This window comes from Sinocyclocheilus rhinocerous, unplaced genomic scaffold, assembly GCF_001515625.1.
Source record: "Sinocyclocheilus rhinocerous isolate Xijiao unplaced genomic scaffold, SAMN03320098_v1.1 scaffold1043, whole genome shotgun sequence".
NCBI lineage: Eukaryota > Metazoa > Chordata > Actinopteri > Cypriniformes > Cyprinidae > Sinocyclocheilus > Sinocyclocheilus rhinocerous.
The window spans coordinates 1,838,164-1,858,413 of record NW_015642610.1 but is presented as its reverse complement, the minus strand read 5'-3'; the positions used below and the strand labels follow the sequence as shown (position 1 = coordinate 1,858,413).

The 20,250-nt window shown below is 36.9% G+C and overlaps 2 protein-coding genes across 2 annotated transcripts in view; both read left to right on the top strand.

Moving 5' to 3' along the window:
* Positions 1 to 6,216, top strand: part of LOC107756311 (endoplasmic reticulum aminopeptidase 2-like) — a 14,694-nt gene extending 8,478 nt beyond the window's left edge. The window contains exons 13-19 of the mRNA XM_016573354.1: positions 442 to 625; positions 793 to 949; positions 1,156 to 1,340; positions 1,462 to 1,623; positions 5,394 to 5,534; positions 5,643 to 5,724; positions 5,813 to 6,216. Coding sequence (XP_016428840.1) covers positions 442 to 625; positions 793 to 949; positions 1,156 to 1,340; positions 1,462 to 1,623; positions 5,394 to 5,534; positions 5,643 to 5,724; positions 5,813 to 5,959 — 1,058 coding nt within the window. The 3' untranslated portion in view covers positions 5,960 to 6,216. The remainder of the gene's footprint in view (positions 1 to 441; positions 626 to 792; positions 950 to 1,155; positions 1,341 to 1,461; positions 1,624 to 5,393; positions 5,535 to 5,642; positions 5,725 to 5,812) is intronic.
* Positions 6,217 to 8,481: 2,265 nt separating this feature from the next.
* Positions 8,482 to 20,250, top strand: part of LOC107756310 (leucyl-cystinyl aminopeptidase-like) — a 20,920-nt gene continuing 9,151 nt past the window's right edge. The window contains exons 1-13 of the mRNA XM_016573353.1: positions 8,482 to 8,767; positions 11,167 to 11,989; positions 12,151 to 12,289; positions 12,660 to 12,791; positions 12,888 to 13,008; positions 13,165 to 13,316; positions 13,993 to 14,106; positions 15,528 to 15,659; positions 15,813 to 15,944; positions 16,153 to 16,304; positions 17,504 to 17,595; positions 17,698 to 17,881; positions 18,773 to 18,929. Of these exons, the coding sequence (XP_016428839.1) occupies positions 8,749 to 8,767; positions 11,167 to 11,989; positions 12,151 to 12,289; positions 12,660 to 12,791; positions 12,888 to 13,008; positions 13,165 to 13,316; positions 13,993 to 14,106; positions 15,528 to 15,659; positions 15,813 to 15,944; positions 16,153 to 16,304; positions 17,504 to 17,595; positions 17,698 to 17,881; positions 18,773 to 18,929 (2,349 nt within the window). The 5' untranslated portion in view covers positions 8,482 to 8,748. The remainder of the gene's footprint in view (positions 8,768 to 11,166; positions 11,990 to 12,150; positions 12,290 to 12,659; positions 12,792 to 12,887; positions 13,009 to 13,164; positions 13,317 to 13,992; positions 14,107 to 15,527; positions 15,660 to 15,812; positions 15,945 to 16,152; positions 16,305 to 17,503; positions 17,596 to 17,697; positions 17,882 to 18,772; positions 18,930 to 20,250) is intronic.

Genomic DNA, 20,250 nt, shown 5'->3' with positions numbered 1-20,250 from the left:
ATATATATATATATATATATATATATATATATATATACATACATATATAATGTTTTTTTTTGTAATGTTGTTATGTGCTTTTATTAATATTTCTATTTAGGTTCATTCATTCATTCATTCATTTTTCAGTTTTAGTTTTCCAGTCAGTAAATTTAGTGGTTGCCAAGGCAACAATTCTATTTTTTTTGTTAATTTTTCATCTACTATTCATATTTTATTTTATTTCAGCTTTAACTGAATATCTTCTATTAACAAACTGTTTCTAATAACTTTTGTTTTATTTTTATTTAATAATAACCCTGCCTACCCAATATAGTGTAAAAATATCTTTCTTCCTGGGAATATTAACTGGCACAAGACGTCTGACAACTAGCCCCAGTCTCACCAACACATGTACTGTTCATACATTTTACTGTATATATACCAATCTCTCAAACCCAGATGTGTTGACGCTGGATGAGGAAGTTGACTGGGTGAAGCTCAACAGTGACATGAATGGATATTATATTGTCCATTATGATGAGGAAGGCTGGAACGCCCTGACGGAGCTGCTGAGAGTAAACCATACTGCTCTGAGCTTTAAGGACAGAGCCAGCCTCATTCATAACACCTTCCAGCTGGTCACGTGAGTTAATGTGCAGGCCATTGCTCTCATGAACGCATCTGAGATCATAAAGCATATCTTAGCACACTGGGAAAACAGGAAATTCTGTATTAACTAGCAAAATGAGCATAACTGTATTATCCTATCAGCTCATTTGTAATGTTACTTTTTTGTTATGTATTATACAGTGCAGGACGACTGTCACTAAACAGAGCTTTAGATTTGATCGGTTACTTAAAGTCTGAGACCCACAATGTTCCTCTCCTGCAAGGGCTTGGCTATCTGCAGTCATTCTACAAGCTGATAGACAAGAGAAACATAGCTGACGTTACTCATAATCTGAAGGTATGACAGAAACGATTCCTGGAGTCTAATCGAATTTACTGTCCTCATTCCTCCACATACCCATCAAAGAGTCTTTCATTTCAGTAAGGCAGCTTGCAGACCCACCCGTTGAGTTCACATGAGATCTTCCGAGATTTCTTTTCTGAGTTTATTTCGTCTTGTATGTGTGTATAGCCACTTTATGTCTGGGTTTTTTCCCCCTGCAGACCTACATCTTGCAGTATTTCAGAGATGTGATTGACAAGCAGTCATGGAGCGATGATGGGATGGTCTCAGACCGGAGACTGCGTGAAGAGGTTCTTTCCCTTGCATGTGATTTTGATTATCCACCTTGTTTGGAAAAGGCTAAGCAGCTCTATAATAGCTGGGTGGAATCCAATGGTACAATCAGGTGACTTAGCAACACAGTATTTATTTCTGCAATAACACCCTCCAATATACATTTTCATAATTTTGAATGATTATGGCGGTAGATTTCTTAATAGCTGACTAGTGCTTTACAAACTATATAGCTTACCCACTGATGTGTCTGAGACGGTTTACATGGTCGGAGCTCAGGATGACAGCGGTTGGGCCTTCCTTCTGGAAAAGTATGGTGTCTCCATGTGTGAGACAGAGAAAAGCAAATTTCTCTCAGCTTTAGCAAGCAGCAAGGACTCTGAAAAACTATCAAGGTACATTGTTAGCAACACATTGAAAGTCATATGTAGCGTAATTATACAACAGTTTGGGGTCAGTAAGATGTTTCTGAAAGAAATTATTGTTTATTCAGCGACATTGCATTAAATTGATCAAAGGTGACATTAAAGTCCGTGTAAAGGCAATTCAGAGAATTCTTTCTAAACACATTATAAATGTTAGAAATGTATTGCTGAAAACACGTTACAAAGATTCTGAACTATGTAGTATTGTGGAGTTAAACCGTTAACCTGTTAGTGTTCCACTGTACCGCCCGCAGTACACTGCGTGTTTTTGAGGGTTAACTTTGTGACTTACAACTCAAAAAAAAAAAAATAGCTAAACATGTCACATATATTTGGAAAGCTGAGATTCTTGTGATTCGAATGTCTTTGTCAAACTGCCAACAAGGCTTCATGCTGTGATCCCATTGTGTTTTCCAGCTAATAGCTCACAGCTATAGTCATCTGCAGGCATGTTTACAGAAAAATGTAGGCGGAATGTTTTTTTTTTCCTTTTACAGTGCGTTCAAAGTCTGTTACTCAGTACCGGTAAGACTTACAGTGATTTTGAGGTTTGTTCTGTTTAGGAACAAACCTGAGAGTGTCACCTTTCAAAAGAGACCAAAACCATGCATATACTCCAAATGGTTCAAGAACAGGGTTTTAGGCAAATTTTACAGGAATGCTAAGGGGTTAAACAGTTTTTCACCATTTTTGTGTTCAGGATTTTTTGGACGGAATGAAAACATGTCTCGATGACTCACTGGAGCCACTGATCATGACCCCTCCCCTAACACTATAATAACTAGAGCGCATTAGCATCTGTGGTTTGCCTGCCCAATCGCGAGGTTTTGTCATTACCGTTAGTTACTACAGCCTACAGTTTGCTAGCTAGCTATGCCTTTGTCACGGAAATGCATATTACCTGGTTGCGATCATTTACAAAACAGCTCGGTCTCCTTATTTACATTTCCTAAAAACAATTATATCAAGAAGAGGTGGATTAATTTTGTGAAGATGGACCTTGATGGAGAGATGAGGATCACCACCAACAGCCGCCTCTGCAGTGAACATTTTACACCGGATAGTTTTACAAACTTCAGTAATCCGCAGTAACTGACGCCAGGTTTCCCGTGAGTGGGCGTGGTTTCCGCGCCAACAGTGGACGCCCCCAGAGTTTGAGAGCAGAGAAGACTGCTTATTTTTTCAAGATTTTGATAACTTATTTTATTTACTTGCCGTTTTTTTATCATTCAGATTTGGCTGGGTGGTTAGTAAAAATTTTCTGTGGTGTGTTAAACTCTAACTCAAGCTCTATTTAATATTGCTTTACACGGACTTTATAGGGTGACCAGACGTCCCGTTTTTCCCGGGACAGTCCCATATTTCAGCTCTATTTTTAGTGTCCCGACTTATTTTGAAAAAAATCATGTTTTGTCCCGTATTTCAAAATGTCTTTAAGACTGGGTGTTCAGAGCGAGTAGTGTTCTGCTACGCCAAAACAGCCTAATTAAAGGTAACCACGCTCGTCGTACAATAAAATTACCATCCAATCACAATTAGTGATGAAAAGTCCGATTCATTTCTGCGAACCGGTTCTTTTCGAACAGATCGGCTCATTGAACCGGTTCAAAAGGCCGATTCATCGGTTCCTGACGTCATCAAGCAATAACGTATCTACGCAGTGCCATGTTGTATCAATTAAAAATTCAAAGAAGTCATTTGTGTCAACACATATGGAAACATTCAAAAATAAAGTTATTTGTGTGAAAGCATATTGCTGATTATTGCCAATATAATTCACTTTTAGTGGTGTTTGTGGTCACAGTTTCATTCGCGGATCCTCGACTGACTGACTGACCAATATTGACTAGCCTACAACTTGGATAAGATTCCTAAAAGTTTCACATGTACAGCACACATTACAGACATTGATGCACAAACGCGGATATGTTCTACATGTCTACAGTATAAAGAATGAATAAACCAGTCTTATAAACTCCTTGATTTCGCATAAGTCAACTCACTCATCAGAATCTTCGGTAATCCTCGGCAAACTTCGCCACGGCTCATTCGGTTCTTGTTGAGTCGGTAATCCTCGGCAAACTTCGACAGTTGGTTGAACCGGCTCATTCGGTTCTTTTTGAGTTGGACGTGCTACTTCGGCTGTGCGTCCTGCGTCATCAACCCAGAACTAAAGTTCGATTCAGTTCTATTTGTGAACCGGCTCAACCGGTTACTTCCTGAGAACCGGCTCAAAAGAACGAATCGTTCAAGAACCGAACATCACTAATCACAATTCGTTATCAATTATCTTGCAGTTAACTTGAGCTAAATGACACCCCAGAAGCGCTCTCTCGGCCGCGCGCGTGCGATCCCACTTCTATAAAACAGTGCGCGCGATCAGTTCACCTTGTGCCTGAATTGTCAAATTGAGTTGTCAATATGTTCATCGTGTGAAGTATCTCACTTAAATACAGTGTCTGCTCATTCTGAGAAGAAGACGCGCTCAGGACAGTTCAGACATTGCGGTGAAAATCAGAGGTAAAAAAACGATACAAATACTGTTTTTTGCACAGACCAATCGTTTTGTGTCTTTTCACATCAATGTATCATCACGAGCCGCAGGGTTTTGTGACAGGTTTTTGTGTGTGTTTATGTTTTATGATTTATGTTTTATGACTCTCAAAGCCGTGATTCCCATCCACTGACATTATAGGACTGACAGACTGCAACGGTTTGACTTAAATATCTCCGTTTGTGTTCTACTGAAGAAACAAATCACCTACATCTGGGATGCCCTGGGGGTAAGCAGATAAACATCACATTTTCATTTTTGGGTGAACTATCCCTTTAAGTGAACATAAACAGGTGGGTGAAAATCGGATATGTGTCAATATCAGATAGATATCCGATAAGCGAAAACGCATGAAATAAACAGGTGTATACAGGCGCTATAATTACAATCCGTGCATTCGGTTTTAAAGGGACAGCAGCCTAATTAAACACAAGTCTGTCATTAATGTTAATAAAAAAAATTTAAAAAGTTAAATAAAAGTATACATGTTAAACAAACTGTATTTGAAAAACGAGGTCATTTAATCTGTATCTCCATCTTATTTGTCTTAGGGTTTGTAATTTGCTTCTTTGTTATTTTATATATATATATATATATATATAGATAGATAGATAGATATCGTGAAATAAAACTTCTCATATCCTGGTCATATTGCCCACCCGTCCCGTATTCCACCATGAGAAATCTGGTCACCCTATAATGTTACAATGTTAGATTTCTATTTTTTCAAAATGCTGTTCTTTTGAACTTTATTAAAAAATCATCACAAAAATCTTAAGAGGCACAACTGATAATAATAAGAAATGTTTGAGCAGCAACTCTGCATATTAGAATGATTTCTGAAGGATCACGAGTAATGGCTGCTGAAAATTCAGCTTTGAAATCAGGAATAAATTGTAATAATATTTCAAATTGTAATGATATTTCACAATATTACTGTTTTACTGTAATTTTGATCAAATAAATGCAGCCTCTGTGAGCATAAGAGACTTATTTCAAGAACTTTATAAAATCCTATTGTTATATATAAAATACACAGATAGAAAATGAAATGCAGAATTGCTAAATAAATGCAATGCTTGATTTCGGGCTTTATTTACTGGGGGTTGGAACACATGAATGCAAATGTAAATCTTAATGAGGTTAACATTATGCAATGCCTTGTATGTCTCCATCTTTCCTGTAGATTATTACAGCTTGGAATGGATGGAACTTTAATAAAAACACAAAATGTACCCAGTCTCATATATATGGTTGCCAGAAATCCAGTGGGTCATTTTCTAGCATGGGATTTTGTGAAGAAACATTGGAATGAACTAGTAGAAAAGTAGGTGCAATCCATTGCTTTTTATTTATGTTAGAAAGGTGTAATATAACACTAGCTGTGATATGTTTATTACCGTGAATATAACATGCTTATGTCTCATTATCAAAGGTTTCCGCTGGGATCTTTTGGAATCAGAAATATAATTGTTGGCACTGTGACTCAGTTCTCATCCACAGAGGAGTTGAGAGAGGTGGGTTGTTCATTTGTTGTTTAGAGGGAATGAGCATCTGTTTTGATGGTTCATTTACGGCATTGCTTTTTGTTCTTTTTGTGTTAAGGTTGAGGATTTCTTTAAGTCCATCACAGAGCAGGTATCTCAGCTGCGTGTCATACAGGTGGCCACAGAAAACGTGGAGAAGAACATTATGTGGCTCTCGAGGAATCTAGAGACCATGAGGACTTGGTTGCAGCAAAGACTCAACTAAAATGTAAAAAGAAGACCAACATTTCAGCCAAGCATTATACTAGTTTTTACTAGTATAATGGTTTTTGGTTTATTAATCAGTATCAGGATCAGCTCCGAAACTCCATTTGACTTTTCAAGTTTTCTACTGTTGGTATTTTTTAGTGTTTTAATTATTTTGGGTAACAGCTCATATACTGTAATGCATGATGTGTTTGCTTTTTTTGGTTTACTTGGATAAAGAGGTTTATAAACAGCTATGCCGTTTCAAACCTCTAATTGCTTTGTATTGGTGTTTTTCTTTGCCTCTGATTGGTCTCTTGACAGCTGTGCCACATTTTCTAACTAATGTTGATAGGACTCTGACTATTAATTGGTGGCACAAAATCATACTTGAAGATGCTGAACATTAATGAACTAACTAAATAAGGTTTGGAATAAAAATAAATAAAATGTTTTGTATAAGGGAGGATGCAACTGAGTCTAGCCTAAAAACTAAAATGTGTCTTATGAAACATGACAATGACAGAAAATGGATTAAAATGTAGTATAAACGTGAAATTTGAACTTTTGTTAAAAGGACATTACTTTTAGTTTTCATTTACTGATATCACATTTTGGACATTTATCACCTTGACCTTCACTAGCTTGTTTGTTACTGCAAAGTATCAGCAAGAATGATTAGATAAAATATATAAACTACTGAGTAATTTGGAACCGATTCAAAACAGTTTAGCATCATTCACCTACCCGCAGAACATGCATCGCTAAGCTTCATTGGGTTTAATTCAGATCACCTTTCTTTGTGTCATGCTCAAAAGACTGTTTAACATTGGTTAAATATCACAAGTTATATGCAGACATTAATAGACCGAAAAAGAAATTCAACCATCATAAACCACTATCTTTCCCTTGCTAAAGAGGGTATGGTGATGATCATGTGTATGCCTGCTTAACCATATTTTGGGGACAAATTTGTAGCCAGAACTGAGCTAAGGAATGTCTCCATTTAGAAAGCTAAAGGGATAGTTTACCTTCAGTTGCTGGTCCCCATTGACTTCCATAGTATGGGAAAAAAAACACACAATTCAAGTCAATGGGAACCAGCACCTGAAGGTGAACTATCCCTTAAGTAGGTCTAAACGTGTGTTAGACTTCTACTGTCGCTAGGAGGCAGTATTGCTTTGCTTCAGTTCACAATTCACTCAAGCACTCAAGAGTATTTAGATATTTTTCATCGAATTACATTTTCTCTTTCATTCCCAGAGTACTTCAACTTTGAAAAAGAGCTGTATGCCTGAATTATATCAACTGCATTAAGCCAGTGCTCAGTGGTAAATTGTAAAAAAATAAATTAATATGAAATAAAACGCGTAGCAAACAAAGATGTCCAAAATACATGTAATTATTTTGATACATATTTATTAATCTGGTGATATGGTGGTTTATCCGTCCGGTATTGTAGCTCCTACTTTTTTCTACTACTACTGTTTCCACTGCATAGTCTTCTAAAATAAACAGTAATCCGCTGTACTTAAGAGTACAATGACCTGACTTTTTATAACGGTTCCACTGGTGCCCGAATGTGCTGCACACTGCAAGCTCTTGAGAATACACCAGCCTATTGTAGTGTGTTTTCACAGAGTCAAATTGTTTGCATGTGATTGTCCAAATTGCTGAACAGTGACGCTATTACAGTTGTTCTTGTTGAGCATGTCAGTCAGTCTTAGCGCATGGAATCGGCAAATCATTTAAATCAGCAGGAATATGGAGCTATTGGTAGGCTATGCATTAATCTTTTTATGACCTCTTGATTGTTTTTCATATATATTTAGATTTGGTGCTATTTTAATCAGTTTTTTTAATCAGACCTTTGTACATTTTGAATTAAAAGATCTACATGTGTCTATGTGATTGTATATGCGATGTTGTCTTTAATGATAAAATAATCAATATGCCAGGCATGCAGCAAGTTCAGTTGCTGTAGGCTATTTCTCTGGGAGGGCAGAAGCAGCGGCGTCTTAAAGGGACAGTTCACCTAAAATGGAAATTCTGTCATTATTTACGCGTTCCAAACCCGTTTCAGTTTCTGTCTTCTGTGAAACGCAAAAGGAGATATTAGACTCAATGTTTGGAAACCAGAATAAGAATAATCAGAAAGAAATGTATTGCCAAGTAGACTTTCTCTGGTGAAACTTCCAGTCCACAGATGATAGATAGATAGATAGATAGATAGATAGATTTTTTTTGGATTTTCCATCCATTTAAAAAACATTTATTACACTCGACAGTCTTAACTTTTATAAAGAATATCTCTTTGGATTTGAGACTTTAGTCTTTGCAACTTTACAACTTTACAGATCTTCTTTATGCACCAAGAGCTTGTAACACTCCAAAGAGAAAGGAAAACTTGAAATTGCATCATATGACCCCTTTAAATTCATACGGGTTTAGAACAGCACGTCAGAATGGCCAGTTTTGGGTGAACTGTCCCTTTAAACGGGGCAGCTGAAGGGGGAAGTAAAACTCAGGTTGCTTGTTTGACAGCAGTGATTACCCCACTCACCTCGTGTCCGCTGTTATATCGATAAACAGTGTGCAGTAAACCGCTGATCGATCATTTTAATGCGGTGAAGTGAGAAAGCTGTAGATTAGGCTAACGATGCTAAGCTAGCACCAGTTGATCTGATGCGTTCCTGCGTTGAATGAATGTGTGACTCGTCAGCCTTCCCAGGATTAAATACCCGCACTTTCAACTGAAACAGAATTTGCTTTTTACTTCAAACCTGCAATTAAACATTTACGTTAAGCATGGAGACGTTTGAAAGCGGTAAGGCTGCAGCTAATATGGACTCTTTATTTGTACGCGAGGTCGTGCACTGCAAAAAGTTATCAGCTAACATGCTACCGCTAGTCGCGTCGCTTTTTTTTTATGTACAATGCAATTTAATCTCCTTAAGTACTTCTCTTGTAGTGTGATAACTTGTTTTTATCATAGTCCTGGTTATGTGTCAATGATTTTAGAGTTAGTTATGGAGTTGGTTAGAACGAAAGATAACGTGTATGCAAAGTTCAAGCAGGCTAACAAGACACATATGAATAACATTTAAATAGCCATCAGTGCATCTACTTCACAAAGTTCACAGTAGATCGTGACAGGAGCTCTGATTAAATAAAAATGTATCAGTGTTTATGAGGGGGTGGAAATGTCAGTAAATCAGATCAGTGGTTTATTTGTTTTGGTGACTGTCATTGACGTGATGTGTCACAGTGCTCTGCTGTCAGCAATCTGCATTTGACTTTATATTCCATTTAAGTCATCACTTCTCATCTGTCAGTCTGTGTGCATCATACTCAAATGTCATGTTTTGCACAAATCCTGGCAAGGTGACATTTGCTGCTTTGTGTTTTTATGGTCTTGCGTAAATTTGACACGCTGACCAGCTGGTCACTTTTTAGTACTGTCTTTACTTGTCTCCTAGTTTAAGTAATTTAAGAGCTTCAGCCATCTAAGTGTCACGAAATACAGTTGTCTGTCAGTGGCAGACTAAAAAAAAAACTTTCTTCCGTTAACCTACTTGTTTTTGTTGACTTTCTGAATGAAAGTTTGAATAGTTAGGCTGACAATGTCAAGAACATATCTGGGTCATATTTCCTAATATATATATATATATATATATATATATATATTTAATTAACATGAAGCAAAATGTCGCATTCTTAATACTGTCATGCAAAAGATAGTATTCAATTGTATAGTATTTAAACATCAAGGTAGTTTGTGTTTCAAATTAGTCTTTTACTTTGGATGCATATTATTATTGTAATGAGAATTTGAGAACCAAATGTACTTTGTCACCATGAAATCAAAATTGACAAGTCTTATTTTTTATTGAATATTGGAGTGCATTTACTATTATAAAAATGACAAATTATAAATGATTTATCAGTGTAGTTACATCATTATTTTTTTAATGTGCCCTCCTAATTGTTATTTGAAAACTTTAACTTCTCGCAAAAACAACGTCTATTTTCTGATGATGTGTGCGCCAGGTGTAGTGCCGAAATGTGCACCCTGCCAGATTATGCACCCCCTAGTATTGGTAGGTTTAGGAGTAGGTGTGGGTGAAGGGTTAGGATTAGGCAATCAGGTAGCGACTTCAACGAAGGGGTGCATAATCTGGCAGGGGTGCCGAATTTGGCACAACACCGGCACAAGGGCGGGACAATAATCTGTCACTTCCAGCAACCTGTCACTCACATGAGATCACAGCAATTAGCCAACAGCAACGATCTGGTTAATTGCCGATGGACAAAACAAAGTCCTGCCCTACTTTTTTCTTGCCAGAGAAGTCGTTTCACTCAGATATACATCACAGTTGGAAAGAAAAGACGATCGCAAGTTTCATTTCTTGCAAACTTAACATGAGTATAATATCATAATGCAGAACATCTTAAAAAAATAGGCTGACTTTTAATCACATATGCAAAATATATGAATGGCTTATAAAATGTGTCCTTGACATGTTTTTGTGAGATTTACAAAGGAACTGTAGCAAGTGTTTGCTTAGTGTTTGCTGAAGAATTTACAAACTCTGCACAGTACTAAATGAAAGTGTTGCACTAACAGTAAATGAGGCATGTGATTTTGTTAAAACGAAGTTGAAATTCAGGTCACTTAAAGAACAAGAGTATTTGTGCAGCAGACATGAGTTTGACCCCAGGTCAGCAGGTAGGATATCAATGTGGTTTCAAGCAATGTGTTAAATGGTAATTTGATCACTGTTAACTTTGGCAATGCCTTGATTTGTTATTGAATTTATTTAGTCTAATTCTCTGTTGAAGAAGGAAGTAAAAGAGGAGCAATGCAAACACTTTATTTTCTGCCAGTGTATTGACAAATCTTATGCAGACAATAGTTGAGGCACATTGAATTGAGTATAAAATAGTTTATGCTGTACATTGGTGACAGCCTGTGGTCATGGGTGCAAGTATTAACTGGAACAGGCTTAATGTCTGTCTGCGCAGATGCATGAAAGTAGCTTCTTTCATCTTCAGTTTCACTATCGTTTAAACGCTTGTGAAGGCTGACTACAAAATCACTCAACTTTTCAGAAAAGTTCTCACTCCGTTATCTTAGATGGTAGCACTCTTGTCAACAGGAAGCCACTTTCAACAACTGTGCTTTTGTATTCACACACCATTTTCTGTTTCCACTGTAACCTACAGAAAGAGCTCCACTGCCCAGGAACATGATTGAGAACAGCATGTTTGAGGAAGAGCCAGATGTGGTGGATTTGGCGAAGGAGTCCCCATCCTACCCCATCGACTCGGACGATGTGGTCTATGAACCCCGCAGCTCGCGACTGTTAGTCCGAGGCCTTGGAGAAAACGACCTGGATGAAGATGAGGAAGATTACGAATCATCTGCCCGTCTTCTTGGAATGTCCTTCATGAATCGCAGTTCCAACCAGCGCAGCATTGCCTCATCCTACACCCGCCAGCAGCATTCTGGATCGTGCTCGAAGCCTTCGACTAAGACAACGGTGGTAGGTGTTCTCATCCTGGTGCTGGTGGCCTCCATGTTTATGGTCATCTACTTCCTGCCAGGCTGCACTTTCACCAGAAAAGGCTGCCAGAAGACCAATTCGACCATGGACAGCATCTATCCCACTTCCACAAGTGGTGAACTTTTCCCATGGACCGAGTTGAGGTTACCGCCTAGTGTGCATCCTGTGCATTACAATATTTCACTCCATCCCAACCTGGCCCTCATGACCTTCCAAGGCTGTGTATCCATCTTGGTGCAAGTCTTGCATGAAACGAAGAATATTGTCCTTCACAGTTCTGATATGAACATAAGCAAGGTCACTTTTGACGGTAAAGAGGTCCACGTCCTGGAGTACAAACCTTGGCAGCAAATCGCCATCAAATTTCCAGAAGATCTTAAGAAGGGACAGTATGTTTTGAACATTAACTACACAGCAAAGCTCTCCAACAGCTATGATGGCTTCTACAACAGCTCATATGTCGACACAAATGGTACAAAAAGGTATTTGCAGCCCAATTAACCTTTGTGTAACCTTCTGAACAGTTGGGATACATTTTGAATTAACTATTCAGCTTCAGTGTACTGATTGACAGTTACTTCTACTTAGTTATATCTTTATGCCTAACAGACACATCCTTTAATTCACTCCATCTTTCTTCTAGAGTTTTGGCCGCTACTCAATTTGAGCCCTTGGCTGCTCGCAAGGCTTTCCCTTGTTTTGACGAGCCAGCTTTTAAATCAACTTTTACAATTAAGATGACCAGAGAACACAAGTACATCAGCCTTTCAAACATGCCCAAGGTGGTTATTTTTGATTGATTGATTGATTGATTGGTCTGCTTTTTTCACTTTTAATTAAGAGGCTAATACATAAAACATTTTCATTGCTGTTTGGTTAGGTCATACATGTTTTGTAACATTTATTTTATTTTATTTTAGTCTTTTTCATTTAAGAGACTAATCTATAAAATATTTAATTACTTTCTTAAATGTAATTGGTTTATATATATAATTCTTATTACAGCTTCTGTTTGTTTTATAACAGTTTTTTTTACTTTTTCATTTTAGTTTTGATATTTTTATGAGTTACAAATATTGTCATGCAAGTTTGTTCTCAGATTATAATATATAAGTTTTGTCATTTTATTGTCCAATGTTTTTTATTTTCTAGGTCAAAACCACAGATTTAAAAAATGGACTTCAAGAAGATGAATTTGAAAAAAGTGTTAAAATGAGCACTTACCTAGTTGCATTTATTGTGGCTGAATTCATCGGTGTCAGTAATAATGTCTCTAAAACTATGGTATGTGTTCTTCTCAAAATCAATGTCTTGTGTTACAAATATTATGTAAACAAATTGCATTATGGTATTTTTTTTTTTTTTCCAAATGTTGTGCAGGTGTCTGTGTATGCCATTCCAGACAAAAAGGATCAAGTGCAGTATGCTCTGGACACAGCTTGTAAACTGTTGGAGTTCTACAATACATTCTTTGAGAACGATTACCCGTTAAGCAAGCTGGGTGAGACACCTTTCCTTAAAGAAACTCTTCAAACAGGGATTATTAGATTTCTAGAATAGCTGGACATACACGCTAATGTTGCTTTACAAATAACAAACCTAAAAGTGTTTATTTCTAGTGACATGATGTGACCGAATGTCCTTTCAAAATCAATAGATCTAGTGGCCATTCCTGACTTCCTCGCCGGAGCCATGGAGAACTGGGGACTAATCACATTCCGTGAGACGACTTTGCTAGTAGGGAGTAATTCCTCCTCTATAGACAAGCAACTGGTGACCTCTGTCATTGCTCATGAACTTGCCCACCAGGTAATTCACTTTATAAATAAAGCAACATTCTCATGACAGGGAAATAATAGTCATGTTTAAATTATTAACAACACGATAGAAATATCTGAGTTGGTGGCTGCTTTACCAGGGTGTGTGTATTTAAGTATCGTTTACATCCAGCTTTGATTACAATGTTGACCTACTTCAAGTTTTTTTCTTAAAGGCATAGTTCACCAAAAAATGAAGCATTTTCTCACCCTCATGTTGTTCCAAACCTGTATAACTTTATTTCTTCTGTTGAACACAAAAGAAGATATTTTGAAAAATGTTGGTAACCAAACAGTTGCTGGTAGCCATTGACTTCCATAGTACAGAACAAAATATATATATTGAAGTCAGTGGCTACCAGCACCTGTTTGGTTACCAGCATTCTTCAAAGTATCCTCTTTTGTGTTCAACTCATACAGGTTTGGAACAATGTGAGGGTGAATAAATGATGACCGAATGTTCATGTTTGAGTGAACTATCCCTTTAAGCTTTCACTCCAAATTTTTGGGAGAAGTGAATGACAATAGTGATATTGACATAAAACATATATTATAAATTCTACGTCTTTATATATTATTATATATTATTAATGTCTTTCAGTTCAGTTGAAAAGGCTAGTCGGAAATGCTGTGTTCATTATGTCATGTCCTGTTGTTTTTCTGTTCAGTGGTTTGGAAATCTTGTCACTATGAGATGGTGGAATGATCTTTGGCTGAATGAAGGATTTGCAACCTACATGCAGTACATGTCGATTGAAAATGTGTTCCCAGACCTTAATATAGTAAGTATTAGTCTAAATTAAGAATTACCGTTTGTTTCTTTCAGTACATTTTTTTTGTTTGAATGTAGTGTTGGGGAATTGAGAAGAGTCCTGGACTCTGAATAGAGTATTTTTACATGTATTAGGGATGCACTGAAATTTTGGCCGAAAAATTGTCAGCGAAAAATCTGTGTTCAGTGCGCAGGTTTAACTCTCCCTCTAGCTGTCACTGCGTGGTGTGACGCTCCGCTCAACATTCCGCTCTATGAATGTGTGTTCCATTGGGTTGCTCACAGCCCATGCGAACACTCCACTCGTGTACCGCTCGTGCTCAAAGAAAAAGCAAAGTCCGCTCAATTAACACGCCAACATGACATTTCTATGTAGTATACTTGTTCCTGTTTGCAATAGCGCTACTGTGCTGTAAAGTGGTGTAGTACAGCTGTACTGGGTAGTGCTGGTAAAATGACGCTACTAATTTGAACAGTCATGCAAAAAAATGTGTTGTTCTAAATAATTTAGGGTGCTTTCATACCTGTAGATCGATTGCTTTGTTCCGAAACAGGGATTATAATTATTACAGTGTTGCTTTTTATTCTTGGTGCGGTTTGCTTTCATACAGCAAAGTTTCTAAATGGACCAAATTTGTTCATACAAGTCACGTGCGAGTAAACTGTTCTCTCATTGGTCAAAATTCCATGGTTTATTTTCCGGAATTCCACTTAGCTGTCGGGGCTGTCATCCGTCAGGATGGAACGACAACAGCTTCGCGGGCTTATTGTTGGGTTTTTTGTAGCTGTCGTTATATTAATTTATCATTTTGAGCAGGAGTCCAGAATTCATAGGGGAAAACATTTTTAAAATGCACCTACTAGGAAGAAGAACAATAAGGCATTATAAAATGAAAAAGTGCGCTTTGATTTTGAATGGCGAAGACGTGCTCACCCACAGACATTCACAGGTTCATTTTGAGGTATTAGCAAAACAACAAAGCTAATGCTTTTCAAGGAACTTACGTAATTACCCATTATACATTGTGATATAGCCTGCTTTCTCACTACAACCGAACCGCTCCAGAGTTCGTTTTCAATCGAGCCGAGACCACCTCGTTCAGGCGATCTCGGACCGATTGTTTTGGCGTGGATCCGAGCGTTATTGCCATGTTCACATATGCCCAAACAACCCGAGCTAAGGGGGGAAACGCGCCAGGTTCCGAAACAACGGGCCAGGTGTGAAAGCACCCTAAGGCTTCATGTTGGGTAAAAAAGAATACATTAGTGTGTAATAATGACTGCAATCTTGTATACTTTACTCGACCTTGTTTTGATGTAAAGTAAATTGAGTTGAAGAGTCGATTCCATCGACTCCTATGGTGGGAACACCCTATTTGAATGTGTGTCATTGAGAATGTCTGTATTTGATCATGTGTCTTTCATTTCCAGGACATTGAATTCTTAAATGTTCGCTTTAAAGCGCTGACCAAAGATGCATTGAACTCATCCCACCCAGTGTCTACTGTGGTGAGCACACCTGAGCAGGTGGAAGAGATGTTTGACTCTGTGTCTTATGAGAAGGTAAGTCATAAATTACCTGTTGCTTGTGAAGTGGCTTTAATTAACCGTCTTTTTGAAAACTGGTGCAATGTAATCATTTGTCATTGAGTGTTATTGATCGTATAGCTATACTCAGAACTTGAGCATGTTTCTTGGTCTGACTTTTCATCCAAGGGGGCTTCAATACTGCTGATGCTCAATGCAACACTCACAGATGGGGAGTTTCGAAAAGGAGTGATTGAGTACTTACAAAAGTATAACCTATCAAACACTGAAAGTGAAGACTTGTGGAACAGTCTTTCCCAGGTCAGACCTTTTCTAAGTGAGATGAACTTACGATGCCTGCATAGTGATTGCATTTCATTATTTACGAAAACAAAACAAAGAGTTGTTTTGAGTATGATAAAATCAATTACAAAATTAAACAATGCACTTTTACATAATGATGAAGCAACTGAGCTGACATCTGAGCCATGGTTTTATTAGTGTGCGCTGACATCCATGTTCTCCATAGGTGAGCAAACAAAACTTAAGTGTATCTGAGATGATGAACACCTGGACTGTTCATAAGGGCTTTCCTCTGGTCACAGTGAAGAGAAATGGCACTCAAGCGACACTGACACAAGAACATTTCCTTCTGAATGCTGAAAACAGCACGGACGACAGGTAGAGGACTTTTACTGCAACTGAACATTGATCTAAAAATGTCTCATGAATTAGGAGGCTGTAGGCCGTGAAAGTTGTTTTAAAACTAGCTTTCAAAAGTTTGGGCTCAGTAAGATTTGTTTTAGTATTATTAATATTTTTATACATTAAGCAAAAGTGTTTCTTACTATTCATCAAAGAATCCTAAAAAATGTATTCCAGTTTCCACAAAAACATTAAAGGGATAGTTCACCCAAAAATTAAAATTTGCTGTAAATTTACTCACCCTCAGGCCATCAAAGATGGTAGAACAGTAAAGAAGATTTTTAGCTGAAATCATGGTCCTTGGTGTTTCATAAAATGCAAGTCAGTGGCTATCGGCACTTTGAGAATCAAAAAAGCATATACAGACAAGACAAAAATAATACCTGTGGCTCCTGACAATATGTTGAGGTAATAATGTTGAAAATTATGTTTATTTTCTTGCACAGACTGCAATATATCATCAGGAGCCACAGGTATTAATTTTGTGTTGCCTCTATATGCTTTTTTTGACTCTCAAGTGCTGGTAGCTGTTGACTTGTATTTTATGAATAACCAAGGACTATGGTTTCGGCTAAAAATATTCTAATGTTCTACTGAAAAAAAAAAAGAGTCACATACTTCTTGGAAAGCCTGAGGGTGAGTAAATTAACATAGTTTTGGATGAATCATCGCTTTAAGCAGCTGTTTCAACACTGATAATAATAAGTGTTTCTTGAGCACCAGATCAGCATATTACAATGATTTCTGAAGGATCATGTGACACTGAAGACTGGAGTAATGATGCTGAAAATTCAGCTTTGCCATCATAGGAATAAAAAATTGAAAAAAAAAATCTACTTTAAGTTATTTAAAAAAAAAAAGTTAAAAATTCTAATATTTCATAATATTACTGTTTCTAATGTATTTTTGATCAAATAAATGCAGCCTTGGTGAGCATAAGATCATTTCAAAAACATTTTAAAAAATCTTACCAACCCCAAACTTTTAAACTGTAGTGTGTGTCATGGGAAAGAATAGTCTTGTTTGTTTTAAGGTGCAAACAACGTTTTAAACAAGGACTCTTATATTGATTAGAGTCAAAGTCCAATATTGATCTATTGAAAAAGCAAGCTGTATGTGAACTCTGCCTCTCTTGATGTGGAATGTTGATTGATCCACTTTTGTGTTACCCATAGCAGCTTGTGGCATATTCCCCTGACGTATGTAAATGACAGCTGTAGTTTTCTCAGCTCCTGCAAGCAAGTGTTCCATCTCAAGGACAAAACAGGTGAGGATTGTCCCCAGGACTGAGTGTACTGGCATAGACAGATGTTTCCAACTACTGGAAATACTCAGTAATATATTGTTTGTTGCTTTAAATCTTTTCCAGCCACGTTAAATCTTCCAGATCAGGTGAAGTGGCTGAAGTTCAACTTCAGGAGTGATGGCTTCTACATAGTGCATTATGATGAGGAGGGATGGAAGAACTTGATTGATGCTTTGAAGGGGGATGTGAATGTCCTCTCCTGTAAAGACCGAGCAGCTCTCATCAATAACATCTTTGCTCTCTCTAGGTAGATCTGCATTTAATGGAAGTTATTAGACAAGACTTTCAAGAACTGATGGTGCAGGATTCCCACAGTCATGGAAAACCTGGAAATAACATTTGATTAATTATGATTGTGGTTCAGATTAAAATATCTTATTAGAAAAAATTATCTTTTGCTCTTTGTTTTGCAAATTATTTTTACAATAATTTAAATATAAATTTCATTATCCCATCATAAACAACTGGGAAAATCACCAGAAATGATTGCGTCAAAATTGATTGGTGTGGGTGTAGTATGTTTTCAAGAACATTTCAGTAATATCATAATACTGTAATACCCATCAAAACCAGCATGCAGAATTCTGCATTAAATGAAGTCCTTTTTTATTTTTTCTCTTTTTAAGATACACTACCGTTCAAAAGTTTGCTGTCAGTAATATTTTTTTTCTTGTGCTCACCAAGGCTGCATTTATTTGATCAAAAATACAGTAATACTGTGAAATATTATTACAATTAAAAATGACTGTTTTCTTTTCTAATATATGTTAAAAAGTAATTTATTCCTGTGACGTAAAGCTGAATTTTTGGCAGCCGTTACTCCAGTCTTTAGTGTCACATGGTCCTTCAGAAATCATTTTAATATGATGATTTGGCGTTTAAATAACCTCTCTTACTATTATCAATGTTGAAAGCAGTTGTGCTGCTTAATATTTTTGTGGAAACAATGATAATTTTTTTCATGATTCTTTAATGAATAGCAAGTTTAACATAAAAAAAAATCTAATGCATCCTTGGCTGAATAAAAGTGTTAATTTCTTTTTTAAAAAGTCTTACTGACCCCAGCGTTTTGAACAGTAGTGTATATTTTTCAGTAAATAAGTGAAAATAAAGAATGTACGCTTCATCTTTCCTCCAGTTCGGGCAAGGTGTCTTTCAGACAGGTCTTAAATCTAATGGACTACATCAGAAATGAGACCGAAACGGCTCCCCTGACTGAAGCTCTCTTCCAGCTTGGGGAGATCTACAGGTTGCTGGACAAACGATCAGAGTTGAACTTGGCCTCTAGAATGACGGTAGGTACAGCATTCATCTACAACATCTTGTGTGGCTGTTGTAGTTAAATGGCTCTCTTTAGCCCCTTTCACACATACAGTCTTTACTGGTAAATTACCGGTAAATTACTGTTAAGAGATAATTTGTCAATAGGACCTTTTCAGAAATACTGGTAAATTCGTTCGGGCAATTTATCGGAACGTTGCATGGTGGTTATTATTAAATAACCTAAAAATAACTTACAGAGAACATTCCCTAATGGTTATTTTTAGGTTATTTTTTGCAACCATAAAATAACGTTCCTAGAACGTTGCAGGGTGGTTATTTTCAAAATAACCTGAAAATAACTTATACAGAATATATTATAATTATAATATTATATATTATAATTATAACCCAGTAAAACTATCTTTCCAATGAAAACGTTGCAGATGTTTTTTATGTAATGACCTATACAGAGCACTGAAATTCGTTTAATGCAGCATTTATTAAAATACAGAAATTAGATCAATCAAAACACATTTTAAATTATAATATTAAGTCAGGGTTAAGCATAGAGTGATAACAGAAATCATAACTTCGTGGGATTGTATCATCTTCATTTACTGGGCGCCTCTGATTCGCACGCGCTGCTCCAGCACTAGGGATGGGCATATCGATCCTGAAGTATCGATGTATCGATACTGATGCGAGTATCGAAAGTATCAATACTCAAATAAAAAAATATCGATACTAAGGTGTGTTTTTTACCAGTGATTTTGTTTATTTAACAAAAAATTGAATGCGTACAATATGCATTGAATTTGACGAATAACCTATGTTAGCGGATAATTGTGTAGGATAGAACTATTTTCCTGCTCTTCTGAACACACGCAAATGATGCAAGACAGAACCAATCAATCACAGAGAGCATTCACTCACTTCTGACAATGTATTCAAACAACAACATCTTGTGTGGCTGTTGTAGTTAAATGGCTCTCTTTAGCCCCTTTCACACATACAGTCTTTACTGGTAAATTACCGGTAAATTACTGTTAAGAGATAATTTGTCAATAGGACCTTTTCAGAAATACTGGTAAATTCGTTCGGGCAATTTACCGGTATGAGAAGTTGTAACATTACCAGTGAATTACCGGTAATGTGCTTGTGTGAATGCAGAACAGGATTAGCGGTATACAGTCTATGGGTATGACAAAGCCACTGGAAGGCAAGCCTGCATCCTTTAGCTAGGGATGGGCGTATCGATACTGATGCGAGTATCGAAAGTATCAATACTCAAATAAAAAAATATCGATACTAAGGTGTGTTTTTTACCAGTGATTTTGTTTATTTAACAAAAAA